Source organism: Pseudophryne corroboree, chromosome 6 (genome assembly GCF_028390025.1).
Source record: "Pseudophryne corroboree isolate aPseCor3 chromosome 6, aPseCor3.hap2, whole genome shotgun sequence".
Taxonomy (NCBI): Eukaryota; Metazoa; Chordata; class Amphibia; order Anura; family Myobatrachidae; genus Pseudophryne; species Pseudophryne corroboree.
Window position 1 is genome coordinate 428,057,185 of NC_086449.1, and position 18,105 is coordinate 428,075,289.

The following is an 18,105-nucleotide window of genomic DNA, read 5'->3' on the forward strand; positions in this document are numbered from 1 at the left end:
AGTATTACTTGCTAACTAACATTAGGTTAAGAGTTAACTAGAGCAAAAGTGAAGAGGTATAATTCTAACTAGTTATCAGCCAGTCAAAATGACAGAACAACATAACAGTAAGGTCAATGACAGCGGCTGTGCGTGCCCGAACAGAGCAACACTTGCATTGCTCCGTCAGACGCCATCTAGTGGCCCCCAGCGCACAAAACACTCCCATAGATTGTAAGCTTGCAAGCAGGGCCCTCCTCCTGCTATGACTGTTTGTTTTTACCCAGTTTTGTCTTCTAATTGTGTCCAGTTGTAAAGCACAACGGAATTTGCTGCGCTGTATAAGAAACTGTTAATAAATAAAACACTTGAATTCCTTACATAAAGGTGAGGCACAGCATCTGCCTTTTATCATATAGGATAAATGACCGCCAATCCACGTTCCAGAGAGGCAAGTATTGAAGAACATGGGTGCAGAGTGTATGCATATTATAAATAACATCACTGCTACAGAGACTGTTTTTCTCATCTGCTGATTCAATGGCTGGAATCTTCTGCCTGATTTTGAAATACCAGTGCGCAGCTGATTGGCTGGAGCACTTCCTTAGGGTCATAAGGCTGGCACCGTCATTTTTATTTGTAGCAGAGCTTGTTAGAATAATTTATATAGTAACATGAGAGCTGTGGTTTTCTCCCAGTAAGAGGTTCTGTATCTTTTTAAGCCCCCCTTTCATTACCATTCTTGTCAGCATGTAGCAGGAGTGCAAGAAAACAAGACTCTAAACTTCAAGGCTGACTCACAAAGGGTCAGGCAAGCCCCGTACGCGTGAAGCATCTATGATGTGGGCATGGTGGAAGTCCATCTTCTAAACATGGACTTCTATTTCAAAGTGGTTCAGTACATCATGCTTCACTCTGAGGTTTTAGAGCAATATCCTAAGAAAGTGGTTTACGTACAACAAACATGTGGCAGGAGTGCAGGTGGTGCAAATGTCCTGTGCTGCAGTTGCTGGATGCGATGTCTCTCCAGCGACTTCAATGCGTTTCAAGAGGTATCCAAAACTTTATCAAGAAGTCTTGATAAATAGGAGGGTACTCCTTGAAACGCGTTGAAACCGCTGGGGAGACCACTTGATGCAGGAGGAAACCAGTATCATCCACAAAACATCGGGAGAAGCAGGTGTAACAATGCATCCAGTGACTGCAGCACAGGACATTTGCACCACCTGCACTATCCGAGGACTGTGTTTTTCCCCACAAGTAAGTGATATACCAAAGTGGTATTTTTTTTAAAATTATGTATTTTAAATAAATCCTTTTATAACCTCTATTGGGATGCAAGCCTTGTTTGAAGTGAAGATTGTTCTGCACGGATGAAAGATACCTTTACATGAACGCGAGAAAGAAATTTGATGCAAGTTTCATTCTAATTTTAAGTGAAGAAAGTCTTGTTTGATGGGGATGTAGTTATGTAACCGGACACATAACAGAGACCTACATCCCGCACCCTCGGCATGCCGACTAACAGGGACTATTCCCACATGTGAGTGTCCACGGCACCCATAGAGTGGGAATAGAACCTGTGGCAGCTTGCCACAGAGCCCGCAAGAGGTTTCGTTGCGCCCCCCACGGGCATCTCAATGCCGGGAACCCGGCGTCGGTTTGGTGACCGGCAGTCATGCGATGCAAACCCGTTTGATGTGTGTAAAGAAACTGCTACATGAACTGGAGGCAGAATTTTTATGTAAATTCTGTTCTTGAAAGAGCAAGAGATTGTCCAGATTTGAGAAGAGAGTAATGCATCAGAGAAACATAGCGCTGGTTTATTCCTTTCTATTTAAATATAACATTGGTTGGAGATGTAAACTTAGGAAACAACTAGCAGTTGTGTAGAGTGAATGGTTAAAACTTTCTGCTTTGTGAACAATACCATAGATACTGTAATACTGAAGTCATGAATAGCCGCTTAGAGTGTAATGGTGCTGGGTGGGATGGGGAGAGAGCGGGGATTTTCAGAATAGTGAACCTGACAAACTTCCTGTGCGTTTTTTTCACCAGGATTCTTAGCATGAGGTAACAACAGTTTATGGACGGTCCAGTAAAAAATAACGTCCAGAGCGGTTTAGCGTATTGTTTGTAAAGGACGCACGCACCAAATGAGTGACTGAATTCTTTATTACACAGTCAACTAGAAGTCTGCATTCATGACAAAACGCTGTTCAGTATCCGTGTATAGTGTACTGTACTATAGCATACTGTAGAAATGAAGCTTGGGAAGAGTTGCCGAGCATGACACTGCCTGACTATGATTGACCAGCTTATCAGGGATCACCGTCTATTGACAATACTGTATTGTTATCAGTACTTCCATGGAGCATTCACCACCCAGCGGTTAAACCGCGCATTCCTTGGCATGGATTCACGCAACGCCATGGCTTGTCGGTGCTAAGACGCTACGCCACAACATGCCGGAATTCTGAGGCCCGAATGCTGCGTTTAGAGCAAAGCTGCAAGAGGACACATCTGTAGGTCTTGCAATCATCCAAATTTCACCTTGGAAAAGCTTGACTTTGTGCAAACTGGTGCTCTCACCTACTGTTCACTTCCACACCCTGCAAAGAGACCAGCACAGCTGATGCAAGTCTTTTTCATACTTTTACTTAGCTGTACAATGACATATAATTTTGGAAATGGAACAGGTAGCAACCATTGTAGAGGGATTATAGCTGTGCAAAATTTATTGGTGCAAGTTTATTTATTCGCCATGTCTGTTGCATGTATGAAATAATTTGTTCACATACCGTATGTACTATACATATTCACACCAATTCACCATTGCATATACACTGCTTCTGAATACGATATGGAAAGACCTCCTCATGTCCTATTCCGAATGATGAGATGGCCAATGGCCTGATACATGTGCTGTCTCCTTTTGACAAATATCAGTATTGCTTTATTTTATGTCCTGAATTACTGGAAGTTTAGTTTTAGGGGCACATGTATCTTGGAAAGAGAGAATGTGTAGAGGCATAAAGGGCCTAACTCAGCATGAATCACTAATTAGAGAATTTGCAAATCAAGCGATCGAATGACTGCGTATACATAGCGTTCGCATTGCGCATGCACGGGGGGTAATAGCGACAGAAATTGCGTACAGATCATAATCACAATGTAGCCGCTGTTTGACTGACAGGAAACCGGCATTTCTGGGCGGAAACCTGCCGTTTTCTGGGTGTTTCAGAAAAAAACACAGGCGTGCCCAGGCGTTTCTGGGGAGGGTCTCTGAAGTCATCGCAGACCACTTCCAGGCCATCTCAGTCACAGATAAGTGGCAGCCTCAGACCTATTTACATTTGTTCAGACGGCAAAAAATCTTTGATGTTCTGGAAATTGCTTATGCATCTGCGAATGGATAGTGATCTGCGATGCATTCGCAAACTTGCACAGGGTGTTTTCTCTTCTTGTCGGGGTGGCACCTTTCTACTTGCAGACAGCTGCAATTTCTCAGAATAGCGATCTATGCTGAATTAGGCCCAAAATATCAACCAATCAGCTTCTAACTGCCATTTTACAAGCCGTTTAAAAAATTACAGGAACTGATTGGTTGGCATTTTATCGCTCTCCAAGCTTTGATACAATATGCCCCTTAGTATTGTGCATAAGAGTGCCCCTAACCATTTTGCTTTTCTCCCTCATTTCCAAATCTCACAATACATTTTTATACTAACGACTACATTAATTTATTTTATTATATCTTTCAAAAAATTCTAGTTGTCTAGAATGCATTATAGCATCCAAAAGACTGCCATTTTCACACAGCAACAATACGAACATAAAAAAGAAATAGGTCTTCCACACTTCCTTGCCGCTGACCTCCCCTATATCATCTTTGGCGATTTTAACATCCCTACTGACGTCAATAACACAGCATCGACCAATTTTCTTACTCTTTCCTCCTCCTTTGGCCTTTCTCAATGAACTTCCAAGCCCACCCACTGTCTTGGCCACTCCCTTGACCTGGTTTTCACCCATCTGTGTGCGCCCCACTCCTGTTTTCCTCACTTAATACTTTCCTCTCTCCACCATGGCCTGCCCCAACCAGGCTGCCTCCTTCTACCACATTATCCTCACCTCCGTACTCAATTCCGTTGCCCCATGTCCTCTGCCCCCCCCCCCCCCCCCTGCAATTCCAAACGCCAACCCTGTCACTCCAAACTGACCCGGTGTTATGATACCAGTACGTCTGACCTAGAGATGAGCGCCTGAAATTTTTCGGGTTTTGGTTTTGGGTTCGGTTCCGCGGCCGTGTTTTGGGTTCGAACGCGTTTTGGCAAAACCTCACCGAATTTTTTTTGTCGGATTCGGGTGTGTTTTGGATTCGGGTGTTTTTTTCCAAAAACACTAAAAAACAGCTTAAATCATAGAATTTGGGGGTCATTTTGATCCCAAAGTATTATTAACCTCAAAAACCATAATTTACACTCATTTTCAGTCTATTCTGAATACCTCACACCTCACAATATTATTTTTAGTCCTAAAATTTGCACCGAGGTCGCTGTGTGAGTAAGATAAGCGACCCTAGTGGCCGACACAAACACCGGGCCCATCTAGGAGTGGCACTGCAGTGTCACGCAGGATGTCCCTTCCAAAAAACCCTCCCCAAACAGCACATGACGCAAAGAAAAAAAGAGGCTTTTTACTGATATTTGGTGTTTTGGATTTGACATGCTCTGTACTATGACATTGGGCATCGGCCTTGGCAGACGACGTTGCTGGCATTTCATCGTCTCGGCCATGACTAGTGGCAGCAGCTTCAGCACGAGGTGGAAGTGGATCTTGATCTTTCCCTAATTTTGGAACCTCAACATTTTTGTTCTCCATATTTTAATAGGCACAACTAAAAGGCACCTCAGGTAAACAATGGAGATGGATGGATTGGATACTAGTATACAATTATGGACGGGCTGCCGAGTGCCGACACAGAGGTAGCCACAGCCGTGAACTACCGCACTGTACTGTGTCTGCTGCTAATATATAGACTGGTTGATAAAGAGATAGTATACTCGTAACTAGTATGTATGTATAAAGAAAGAAAAAAAAACCACGGTTAGGTGGTATATACAATTATGGACGGGCTGCCGAGTGCCGACACAGAGGTAGCCACAGCCGTGAACTACCGCACTGTACTGTGTCTGCTGCTAATATATAGACTGGTTGATAAAGAGATAGTATACTCGTAACTAGTATGTATGTATAAAGAAAGAAAAAAAAACCACGGTTAGGTGGTATATACAATTATGGACGGGCTGCCGAGTGCCGACACAGAGGTAGCCACAGCCGTGAACTACCGCACTGTACTGTGTCTGCTGCTAATATATAGACTGGTTGATAAAGAGATAGTATACTCGTAACTAGTATGTATGTATAAAGAAAGAAAAAAAAACCACGGTTAGGTGGTATATACAATTATGGACGGGCTGCCGAGTGCCGACACAGAGGTAGCCACAGCCGTGAACTACCGCACTGTACTGTGTCTGCTGCTAATATATAGACTGGTTGATAAAGAGATAGTATACTCGTAACTAGTATGTATGTATAAAGAAAGAAAAAAAAACCACGGTTAGGTCACTGGTATATACAATTATGGACGGGCTGCCGAGTGCCGACACAGAGGTAGCCACAGCCGTGAACTACCGCACTGTACTGTGTCTGCTGCTAATATAGACTGGTTGATAAAGAGATAGTATACTACTAATATTATATACTGGTGGTCAGGTCACTGGTCACTAGTCACACTGGCAGTGGCACTCCTGCAGCAAAAGTGTGCACTGTTTAATTTTAATATAATATTATGTACTCCTGGCTCCTGCTATAACCTATAACTGGCACTGCAGTAGTGCTCCCCAGTCTCCCCCACAATTATAAGCTGTGTGAGCTGAGCAGTCAGACAGATATATAATATATATAGATGATGCAGCACACTGGCCTGAGCCTGAGCAGTGCACACAGATATGGTATGTGACTGAGTCACTGTGTGCTGTGTATCGCTTTTTTCAGGCAGAGAACGGATTATAAATAAAAGTGGTGGTCACTGGTCACTATCAGCAAAACTCTGCACTGTACACTACTGAGTACTCCTAATGCTCCCCAAAATTAGTAAATCAAGTGTCTCTCTAATCTATTCTAATTCTAAACGGAGAGGACGCCAGCCACGTCCTCTCCCTATCAATCTCAATGCACGTGTGAAAATGGCGACGACGCGCGGCTCCTTATATAGAATCCGAGTCTCGCGATAGAATCCGAGCCTCGCGAGAATCCGACAGCGTCATGATGACGTTCGGGCGCGCTCGGGTTAACCGAGCAAGGCGGGAAGATCCGAGTCGCTCGGACCCGTGAAAAAAAACATGAAGTTCTGGCGGGTTCGGATTCAGAGAAACCGAACCCGCTCATCTCTAGTCTGACCAGAGGTGATCTTATGACGGAGGTCAGAGTACTGGAATGGAATGCTGGTTACGGGAGCAGGATAGCCTAGTAACCCCTGGCGCCCTAACTCCGTTGTCTCGCCCGTGTTATCAGTAATCCCCTGCGAGACTATGGTTGCTTGAGCCCATGGCAGCCGCGTTTGAAGGGCGGATTATGTCTGCCCAACTCCGATGCCCCCTCAGGTCTTAATGGGAGACAAAGGGAAATCCGAGACAGGGTGATAACAAGGGGCCCTCTGACTAAGCAACCAGGCCAGGGGCTACAAGCTAACTAACTTAAACCAGAAGTATGTGCGGACAAACCGCCAGGGAAAAGGACAACCAAAAATCCACGAATCCGTTACTCCTATCCAGCACCGCTGGATACCAGAGTGGATTTGTGGGAGCGGAATCCTCCGCAAAAGCTCCGAAACACAATATAACCAAATAATAAATAGTAAGCGGTCAAGCCGCAACACACGGCTACGCCGCGACTCACGAACACCACAGGATGTTAAAGGTGCTCGGTCAGGACTCCAGGAAAAGATGACAACTTCCGAGTATTGGACCACTGAGGACAAGAACGACCGGATAGACAGGACTGGAAAACTCTCTGCAACAGACACAGCAAACAGGAAGCTATTACCGGCGTCTGTGAGAAGTCCAGAGAGTGCTTTTAACTGGGAGCTCTCCAATCAGGAGCCAGACAGGGTAATTAACAATCATGCCGTGCAGCTGCATGCTGCACGGCCAGGATACCAATGAGGTGATTAATCTAGACCCAGCAACGGGGAACGCGGTCCGACAGTGGCGTCCCCGTTGCTAGGGTCTGAGCGGCTCCGTGCGCCCGGCGTCTAACGTTGCTAGGGAGCCGGCGGCTGTCCGCATGCGGCGTCCCTAGTTGCTAGGCGCCGGGCCGCACTGACGGGCGGACCCTCGGCGCCTAACAGTACCCCCCCCTTGAGGAGGGGTCAAGGAACCCCTAAGGCCAGGTTTCTGAGGAAATTCTCGAAAAAATGCCTTTTTGAGCCTCGGGGCATGGAGATCCTCATCCAGGACCCAAGACCTTTCTTCTGGACCATAACCTCTCCAATGTACCAAAAAATAAAGCCGACCCCGGGACAACTTGGAATCGAGAACCTTCTCCACCAAGAACTCCTGCTGACCCTGTACATCTATTGGTGATTTCCCCTGAGAGATCTTCCGAGGAAATCTACTGGAAGAAACGTATGGTTTCAACAAGGAGCAATGGAAAGTATTTCCGATCCGGAGAGTTCTTGGTAAACGTAACCGGAAAGCAACTGGATTGATTTTTTTTATAATATGAAATGGTCCAATAAATTTAGGGCCCAATCTGGCTGAGGTTTGTCGAAGTCTAATGTTGCGAGTCGACAACCACACCCTATCTCCAACTTTAAAAGTGCACGGCCGCCGGAGCCTGTCAGAAAAATTTTTCTCCCGAAATGCCGCTTTTCTGAGAGCAAGGTGCACTTTTCTCCAAATGAGTCTGAGATGAGCGGTCAAGGTCAGTGAGGAGACAGAGGAATGTTGAAAAAAGGAATTAGCTCTGGGGTGAAAACCAAAAACTGTAAAAAATGGAGACACATTGGTGGAGGAATGACAGGCATTGTTGTAAGCAAACTCCGCCAACGGAAGAAACTCGGACCAGTCATTTTGGAGTTTGGCCGAGTACAAACGCAAATATTGTTTTAATGATTGATTAACTCGCTCAGTCTGCCCGTTGGATTGGGGATGGTAGCCAGACGTTAACGACAATTTCATCTTTAAAGAGGCACAAAAAGACTTCCAAAATTGTGCAATGAATTGTGGACCCCGATCAGAAACAATATCAGTGGGTAACCCATGGAGTCTGAAAACATGGCGGAGGAACAAAACTGCCAATCCCTGGGCAGATGGCAATCGGGGAAGGGCAATGAAATGGGCCATCTTGCTAAAACGGTCAACTACCACCCATATGACTCGGCATCCGGCTGACAGAGGGAGGTCCACCACAAAATCCATGGAAATATGAGACCATGGCCTGAGAGGAACATTCAAGGGCATAAGTTGACCGATAGGCAAGGAACGGGGAACTTTATGCTGTGCACAGACCTGACACGAAAAAACAAACTCCTTAATGTCTTTGGAAAGACCAGGCCACCATACTGAGCGGGAGACTAATTCCAAAGTCTTAGCGATCCCCGGATGCCCGGCAACTTTGCTATCATGAAACTCCGTCAAAACAGTTGCTCTCAAAAACTCAGGGACATAAAGACGACCAGCAGGAGTATTTCCAGGAGCTTGATGTTGAAGCTGCTTTAACTGGGTAAATAAATCTTGTGTGAGGCCTGCCCGAATGACTGAAGACGGAAGTATGGGAGTAACAGGACTGTTATCATGAACTGGAAGAAAACTGCGTGACAGGGCATCCGCCTTGGCATTCTTGGAACCTGGCCTGAAGGTGATAATAAACTTGAAACGAGTAAAAAATAAAGCCCAACGAGCTTGCCGGGCATTCAGCCGTCTAGCTGATTCAATGTACTGAAGATTTTTGTGATCAGTCAAAACTGAAATGGTATGTGTTGCTCCCTCAAGCCAATGCCTCCACTCCTCGAAAGCCCATTTAATAGCCAGTAATTCCCGGTTACCAACATCGTAGTTGGATTCAGCAGATGAGAATTTCCTGGACATAAAGGCACAAGGATGTAATTCTAGAGAATCCGGATCCTTCTGAGATAGGATAGCCCCTACTCCAACCTCCGAGGCATCAACCTCAACAATGGGTTGGGATGTCTGAGGACCGGGGGCTGAGACAAAGGCTTGTTTCAAGGCCTGAAAAGATAACTCAGCTTCACGTGACCAGTTGGTTGGATCCGCTCCCTTCTTAGTCAGTGCCACAATGGGAGCAACTAGGTCGGAGAAAGAGTGAATAAATCTTCTATAATAATTCGCAAACCCTAAAAAGCGCTGAATTGCTTTTAAGTTGGTGGGTTGCGCCCAACTAAGGATGGCTTGGAGCTTCTTCGGTTCCATACAGAATCCCCGAGGGGAAATAATGTACCCTAAAAAGGATACCTCCGTGACATGAAATTCACACTTCTCCAGCTTGGCATATAGGTGATTTTCACGTAATTTTTTTAGAACCTGACGCACCTGGGTAACGTGTTGTTCAATAGAGTCAGAATATATCAAGATATCGTCTAAATAGACAACTACGAATCTTCCAAGAAAATCACGGAGCACATCGTTAATGAGATCCTGGAAAACTGCCGGAGCGTTAGACAGGCCGAATGGCATAACCAGATACTCATAGTGACCCGACTGAGTACTGAATGCCGTTTTCCACTCATCCCCTGACTTGATTCGGATGAGGTTATATGCTCCTCTCAGGTCAATCTTAGAAAAAATCACAGCCGAACGTAGCTGATCAAAGAGGACAGAAATCAGCGGCAAAGGGTAAGTATTTTTTACTGAGATTTTATTCAAGGCTCTAAAGTCAATGCAAGGTCTGAGTGATCCATCCTTCTTCTCCACAAAGAAGAAGCCTGCACTTAAAGGCGATTTATACGGCCTGATAAATCCTTTCCCTAGGCTTTCTTTAACATATTCATTCATGGCCACAGTTTCTGGTCCGGACAATGCATATAACCTTCCCTTAGGCAAAGTGGCACCAGGAATTAGCTCAATAGCACAATCATAAGGCCGATGGGGAGGCAGAATGTCCGCATTGCCCTTGGAAAATACATCAACAAAATCCTGGTATTCCACAGGAATGGGTGCGGGAATGACAGCAGCTATTCTGATGGGAAGCGTAATACATTCCTTATTACAGATGGTACCCCACTGTGAGATCTCCCCCGACTGCCAATCAATGATGGGATTATGAAAGGCCAGCCAAGGGTGACCCAGAACCACTGGAACTGCTGGGCAATGGGTAAGGAAAAATTCAATTTTTTCGGAATGAAGAGCTCCTACCGAAAATAGTACAGGAGGTGTACAGAGAGAAATAACCCCATTGGACAAGGGACTCCCATCTAAACCATGCATGGTGATACACCTACCCAAGGCTAACTGAGGAATACCTAAGGCCTTGGCCCACGTTAAGTCCATAAAGTTCCCTGCAGCTCCACTGTCAACAAAAGCCGACACCGAGGAACAGAGGCTGCCAAAGGAAACTTTAGCTGGGACTAACAGTGAATTATTTGAGGAGATAAGCTGCAGACCAAAGTGAACCCCCTCACAATTCACTTGGTCGAGGCGTTTCCCGACTTGTTCGGACAATTACGGGCAAAATGTCCCTTACTCCCACAGTACAAACAAAGACCAGAATTTTGCCTTCTGGTTCTTTCTTCAGGAGACAGCTTGGAGAGACCTATCTGCATGGGCTCCTCTATGTCCACAGGAATGGAAAAAACACCAGTAGACCCGACAGATGCTCCTTTTTCAGCCCTCCGCTCTCTGAGACGACGATCAATCTTAATAGAAAGCTCCATGAGTTTATCAAGAGTCTCAGGAGCGGGATACTGAAGGAGACTGTCTTTTATAGACTCAGATAAGCCGAGGCGAAACTGACTGCGCAGGGCTGGGTCATTCCATCCACAGTCGTTCGACCAACGGCGAAACTCCGTACAATAAATCTCTGCGGGATTCTTACCCTGTCTGAGAGCACGCAAATGACTCTCGGCGGATGCCTCTCTATCAGGGTCATCATACAATAGCCCTAAAGACCCCAGAAAGGCGTCTACAGACAACAATGCCGGATCGTCTGTTCTTAAACCAAAAGCCCAGGTCTGGGGATCCCCCTGAAGTAAAGAAATAATAATTCCGACCCGCTGAGATTCCGTACCTGAGGAGACTGGTCTTAAACGAAAATAAAGTTTACAAGACTCTTTAAAATTAAAAAACTGCTTTCTATCCCCAGAAAAACGGTCAGGCAAATGCATTTTTGGTTCAGGAACGACCCTCGGGGAAGTCCGTAACAGATCTTCCTGTGACCTCACCCGAAGGGATAGATCCTGAACCATCTGAGTAAGTTCTTGAATCTGACTAACTAGAAGCTGGCCAGGATTTGGCCCTACACCAGTGGGATTCATGAGGCCGACAAATCTTCCAAACTGAAATAAGGGAAAAAATCAAACCCTGTTTAATTTTAAATTTTAGTCGGGCCGGTAATAATGTTATGATACCAGTACGTCTGACCAGAGGTGATCTTATGACGGAGGTCAGAGTACTGGAATGGAATGCTGGTTACGGGAGCAGGATAGCCTAGTAACCCCTGGCGCCCTAACTCCGTTGTCTCGCCCGTGTTATCAGAAATCCCCTGCGAGACTATGGTTGCTTGAGCCCATGGCAGCCGCGTTTGAAGGGCGGATTATGTCTGCCCAACTCCGATGCCCCCTCAGGTCTTAATGGGAGACAAAGGGAAATCCGAGACAGGGTGATAACAAGGGGCCCTCTGACTAAGCAACCAGGCCAGGGGCTACAAGCTAACTAACTTAAACCAGAAGTATGTGCGGACAAACCGCCAGGGAAAAGGACAACCAAAAATCCACGAATCCGTTACTCCTATCCAGCACCGCTGGATACCAGAGTGGATTTGTGGGAGCGGAATCCTCCGCAAAAGCTCCGAAACACAATATAACCAAATAATAAATAGTAAGCGGTCAAGCCGCAACACACGGCTACGCCGCGACTCACGAACACCACAGGATGTTAAAGGTGCTCGGTCAGGACTCCAGGAAAAGATGACAACTTCCGAGTATTGGACCACTGAGGACAAGAACGACCGGATAGACAGGACTGGAAAACTCTCTGCAACAGACACAGCAAACAGGAAGCTATTACCGGCGTCTGTGAGAAGTCCAGAGAGTGCTTTTAACTGGGAGCTCTCCAATCAGGAGCCAGACAGGGTAATTAACAATCATGCCGTGCAGCTGCATGCTGCACGGCCAGGATACCAATGAGGTGATTAATCTAGACCCAGCAACGGGGAACGCGGTCCGACAGTGGCGTCCCCGTTGCTAGGGTCTGAGCGGCTCCGTGCGCCCGGCGTCTAACGTTGCTAGGGAGCCGGCGGCTGTCCGCATGCGGCGTCCCTAGTTGCTAGGCGCCGGGCCGCACTGACGGGCGGACCCTCGGCGCCTAACACCCGGTTCCTGCACAAATGCTTGCATATTGCCGAGCGTTTCTGGAGGAAATCTCGCTCTGTGTCAGACTTCCTCACTTCAAGATTGTACTCTTTTTCCTTCAGCTCTGCTCTTTCCCTCACCAAGCAATCCTTGCTCACTTCTCCAACTTCTCTCTATCGGTATCTTTCACTCACCATTCAAACTTGTCTCACCTAATGTCAAGAAACCCAACCTATACGCATCCTCACCAGTTAGCTACTGTCCCATTTCTGTTCTCCCTTTCACCTCTACACTGCTTGAGCAGCTTGTCTACAACCATCTCACCAGCTACCGCTCTGTGGACTCCATCCTTAATCCCCTCTAATCTGGCTTTTGCCCACTTCATTCCACTGAAACTGCCCATGACAAAGTCACCAATGACCTGCTGTTGGTAAAATCCAGAGGCCACTTTTCTCTGCTGATCCTCCTGGACCTCGCTGTGGACTTCAAGACTATGGATAATCCTCTCCTACTCTGCACCATTTAGACCAACTGGCCTATCTAACACTGTCTATGCTTGGCACACCTCCTAATTACCATCCGCTCCTTCTGTGTCTGCCTCCAGCTCCACCTAACCCCCTTCTATCCTTCCTGCTGGCGTCCCACAGGGTTCCATCCTTGACCCTCTGCACTTCTCCCTGTACACATCTTTCCTGGGAGAACTCATCAGATCCTTTGACCTCCAATATCATCTCTATGCCGACGACGATGACGACAACAACAACAACAGTTTCTCTCCCTTCCCATCCTCTCTCAGGTATCCAGCAGCCTCTCCACCATCTACTCCTGGATGTTTCAGTGCTCTCTGAAGCTCAACATGGACAAAACCAAACTCATCATCTCTCCCCTTAACAGAGTCTCCAACCCCCCCCAATCTCCCCATCGCTACTGACAACACCATCATATCCACTGTTCCCCAACTCCGCTGCTTGGGTGTCACCCTTGACTCTATCCTCTCCTTCGCCCCCAAATTCAATCTCTAGCTCAATCCTGTCTGTTTCAGCTCCGCAACATCACTCGCATCAGGCTGTTCGTCTCTCAGAATGCTGCCAAACTGATTATCCATTCACCAATCATTTCTTGGCTCGACTCCTGCAATCTTTTCCTCACTGGGCTCTCATACTCCCATCTCCCTCCCCTCAGATCTGATCTCAACACTGCATCTAGACTCATCTTCCTCTCCCGCCTTTCCACATCCACCACTCCCCTCCACCAAAACCTGCATTGGCTCCCATTCCCCTAGAGAATCCTTTTCAAACGCCTCACTCTCACATACAAAGCCCTCTCTGAACCTGGGCATACACTATACAATTATCTGGCAGACAATCTGTGGTTGGAATGAAAACCTGGTAATGGATGAGAGCAACTGACAATCAATCATTTGCTCCCAAACACTGGAAAATGGACAAAACCTGTCCGTGATTTAACCAATTTGTATAAACGATAGGCTTTGTCCATTTTCCATTTTGTATAGTGTATGCTCAGCTTTACTCCACTGCTCCCTATATCAATAGCCTCATCTCCTTATATACTCTTTCCCACCCTCTCCAGTTAGCCAATGACTGCTGCCTCTCCTCTACCCTGGTTACTGCATCTCATACTTAAATCCAAGATGTTACCCGTGCTGCCCCCATTCACTGGAACGAGCTCCATCACTCCATCAAGCTCTCACCGACCCTCCATAGCATCAAACGCGCACTGAAAACTCACCTATTCATCAAAGCATACCCTTCCATTACTTAACTTTGTAACCAGGTCAGTCGCCCACCTTCCAACCTCAGTCATCTTTAACCCTCCTGCTCTCAGTTCCACATCTACATACTCACCTCTCATGTTATCCATCAGTCTCCTAAGAGCAGGATTTTCCTCTGTACTGTTCTCAAAGCCCTCTTCTCTAGCACTTCGACGACAGCCTTTACTTACTCAGGGGCCATTTAGCCTGGAATTCCTCTCGCCAACAGTCGATAGTCTCTTCCAGTGGTGCTACTCCTGCTATCCGTGCCATCACTATTGGAGACTGGTTCTACCCTTTGATTATTACTCCCTTACTCACCTTGTTTCCTAGCTGTATTGTGTACTGAGAATTGTGGTGCTAGTTGTTACCTGTGCTCTGGTTATATCTTGGTTACTGTAATGTTATGCAATGTTTTGTGCACCCTGTACTCGCCTACTGTTGCCGTATATGTGCGGCGCTGCAGACCACTTGTGGCACCTTATAAATAAAATGTAATAATAATAATAATAATAATAAATCCTCACTACAGCTTAGAAAAACTACTTACATTTCTACACTAAATAAACAACAACAAAAGTACAAACATAATATGAAAAAAAAGAACATACATTTTATTGGACAATTGCAAGCACCTTAATTCACAATTGGTTACTGTTACAACACGGGGTATTTTCACATCTAGTTATTGCAAAGGCTTGTGATTAAACCGCAATGGGTAAGTCGAGAAAACAAGTGGCACCATAATTTGTAAAACCAGAAATAAATTTACATTCAGTCAACAAACTTCTAAAAGAAGGTTAAACAGATCTCTGCTTACATTCTAAAATCTGCATCACCTATAACGATTTTTTAAATATTTCTAAGGGGAGCACTTGAACAAACTGAATGTTTTAAGGGAAAATGAATTGCTAGTTTATCCAAAATACATGTAACCAGTGCATTTCTTTAAAAAAAATAATGCTGAATTATATGTACAACTAAGCAATTGTGAAATGGGCTATTTAACGCTCAGAATATTACACCAAATGAGAGCTACTAAGCCCACAGTACTACATACTGAAGCATAATGTTGGTTTTAAAATATTTATAAGTTATTTTGCCTATGTGCAAAAATATAATAAATGTTGCATTGGACATCATATACACCCTTCCCCCTCCCCCCCAACACACACACACCCCCCCAAGTGGCATTTATTTTGTATAACAACTGCAACATTAATATGCTGTCTGACAGATGCTTACTATTGTATACATTTGCCACAATAAAGGTGAAAAATGGTTGCTGAAACCTTTACTTACCCTGGGTTAATAGATCCCAGCCAGATATTCTGTTGTGCAATATGTTATTATTCTAAATACCATATTACCTACACCAGCTCTTCAGCCTCTGCTCAATCGGACATCCATTTATATTTTTTGCAGACTTACGTAGTACAAAAAAAATCCCCGACACCTCTCCTCAAGAAAATGACATGCGATAGGTTTCTATTACACATACATCTGGATAAAGCTTTAACAGATAAAACAATGGCTCTCTTATCTAAATTTTATTCCACACAAGTCTCTATAAACTCCTGTGCTTTATTCCATAGACAAAGAGGAGAGACATACTGTACAATGTGAATGGTCTGTTGTAAGTGTGCAGACAGGAGGTAGCTAAAAGTACGTGGGCTTGGCCTCACCTGCAAAGATGAAATTTCACTGCAGCAGTTTTAAAACCTACTATAACATATTATAATATGGGTTCTGTAATGTGCATACATTGGGTTAAACTGCAATGAATTGAACTTCCCCTAAAGTGCCATTTGGGGTAATTGCTTTAAAAAAAAAAAAAAAAAAAAAAAAAAAAAAAAAAAGAAAGTAGAGCAGCTTTATTTACCAACACCCAGAAAATGTTTACACACCTTCTGCCACCAGCTGAGGTTCATTACATGCAGAAAGCTCAAAATTAAAATTAAGTTTAGAAGATACATCTGCTTTGGAATTGAAATCCCCTTTCCTGTAAGTAATCTCTTCAGTGCTAGATAGGCAAATACCATACTGTATCCCTCTCCATCACTAAAAGGGTATTAATGAAAATAAACATTTACAAAGTGAATATACATACAGTATAGTACAAGAATGATTAACCCTCGGTTAAGGTAAAAATTTTACAGTGCCAATATTTTAGGACTGTTATTCATTTCAAAACTTATATTTACCCAACATCTGCTAAAACTTAGCTTCATAAATAGTTACAAAATCCGGCAGACACATGAAAAAAAAATGTACTCCTTGTTCAAAAATTGGACATCTGAATGCCACGTAACATGAAAAACAAGACCAGATTAAGCTTTTTTGTTTTGTTTTGTTTACATTTTTCCTTTTTCCCTCCCACTGTCCCAATCCCCAGAAAAAGTGGGTCAGTAAAGCTTAAAGCTGAAGACACAAAGGCTATCCCTTCCAATGACCACAGCGCACACCAAGCAAAGGAAAACAAAACAGAAACAAAGTACAGTACTTCAAAAAAGAAAAGTCTGAGGCTACAGCCCGATCACTCGTAATCCTTTTACAGATATTGTGAGAGTCAGTGTTTAGGTCCGAAAGAATGGAGAAAACTCATAAGACCAAAACATTTTCTAAGAACTTAACCACGGATGTCTCAGGCACTCGCCAGCAGATGCACGTTTCTCTGGAACCATTTCCAGCATGGGAGTGAGAAAATCTGTAAACTGGGCGGCGTCTTCATGAGGCCACCCATACTTCTCGACCAGAACGTCAAACAGACTCCAAGGCTTCAGTTTAGTGATGTGTCGAAGCTCTCCTACACAGAGAAAAGTCATAATAAATAAACATGTAGTGACAGTCGCTATTTTGAGATTATATAGGAAAGGGCCAAAACATTTATACAACTGTATACTGTTTCTGGATCAAACCATGGTGCAATATAAAGAGTACAAGTCTGTTAATTTTTTGGCATGCAGGGTAAATATTGGCTGTGTTTGAATGTAACCCAAACATACTGGACAGCTTTATTAAGATTTTAATTTAGACACGCCCCTCATAAATGTTAGGGCCTAATTCAGACCTGATCGCAGCAGCCCATTTTTTTTCTAATGGACAAACCATTGGTGGGTTATAATGTTTCTATGCAGGGTAAATACTGGCTACTTTATTTTTACACTGCAATTTAGATTTCAGTTTGAACACATCCCACCCAAATCTAACTCTCTCTGCACATGTTAAATCTGCCCCACCTGCAGTGCACATGGTTTTGCTCATTAGAGAACAAATTTGCTGCTCCTATCAGGTCTGAATTAGGCCCTAAATCTCTTTGCACCTTTTAATCTGCTCCTCCTACATTGTAACATGGCCTCTTTGACTGTTGACTTTATTACTGTAGACCCAACATCCCCTCTTTGCTCATGTGGCTGGGAACATCGGGGGTAATTCAGACCTGATCGCTCGATAGCTTTTTTTTTTTTTGCAGTCCTGCGTCCGCATAGTCGCCGCCCACCAGGGAGTGTATTTTAGTTGTGCAAGTGTGCGATCGCATGTGCAGCCGAGCGGTACAAAAAACTTTGTGCAGTTTCTGAGTTGCCCAGAACTTACTCAGCCGCTGCGATCACTTCAGCCTTTCCGGGGCTAGAATTGACGTCAGACACACGCCCTGCAAATGCTTGAACACGCCTGCGTTTTTCCAACAACTCTGAAAACGGTCAGTTGCCACCCACAAGCGCCTTCTTCCTGTCAATCTCCTTCCGATCGGCTGTGTGAATGG

At 44.8% G+C, this 18,105-nt stretch overlaps 1 protein-coding gene across 10 annotated transcripts in view; it reads right to left on the bottom strand.

Annotated features, from left to right (window-relative positions):
* Positions 1-16,172: 16,172 nt before the first annotated feature.
* The window catches only part of SRPK2 (SRSF protein kinase 2), a 379,930-nt gene continuing 377,997 nt past the window's right edge, over positions 16,173-18,105 (bottom strand). For all 10 annotated transcript variants that reach the window (XM_063927028.1, XM_063927027.1, XM_063927032.1 and 7 more), the window contains one exon: positions 16,173-17,148. In XM_063927028.1, coding sequence (XP_063783098.1) covers positions 16,964-17,148 — 185 coding nt within the window. In that variant the 3' untranslated portion in view covers positions 16,173-16,963. The remainder of the gene's footprint in view (positions 17,149-18,105) is intronic.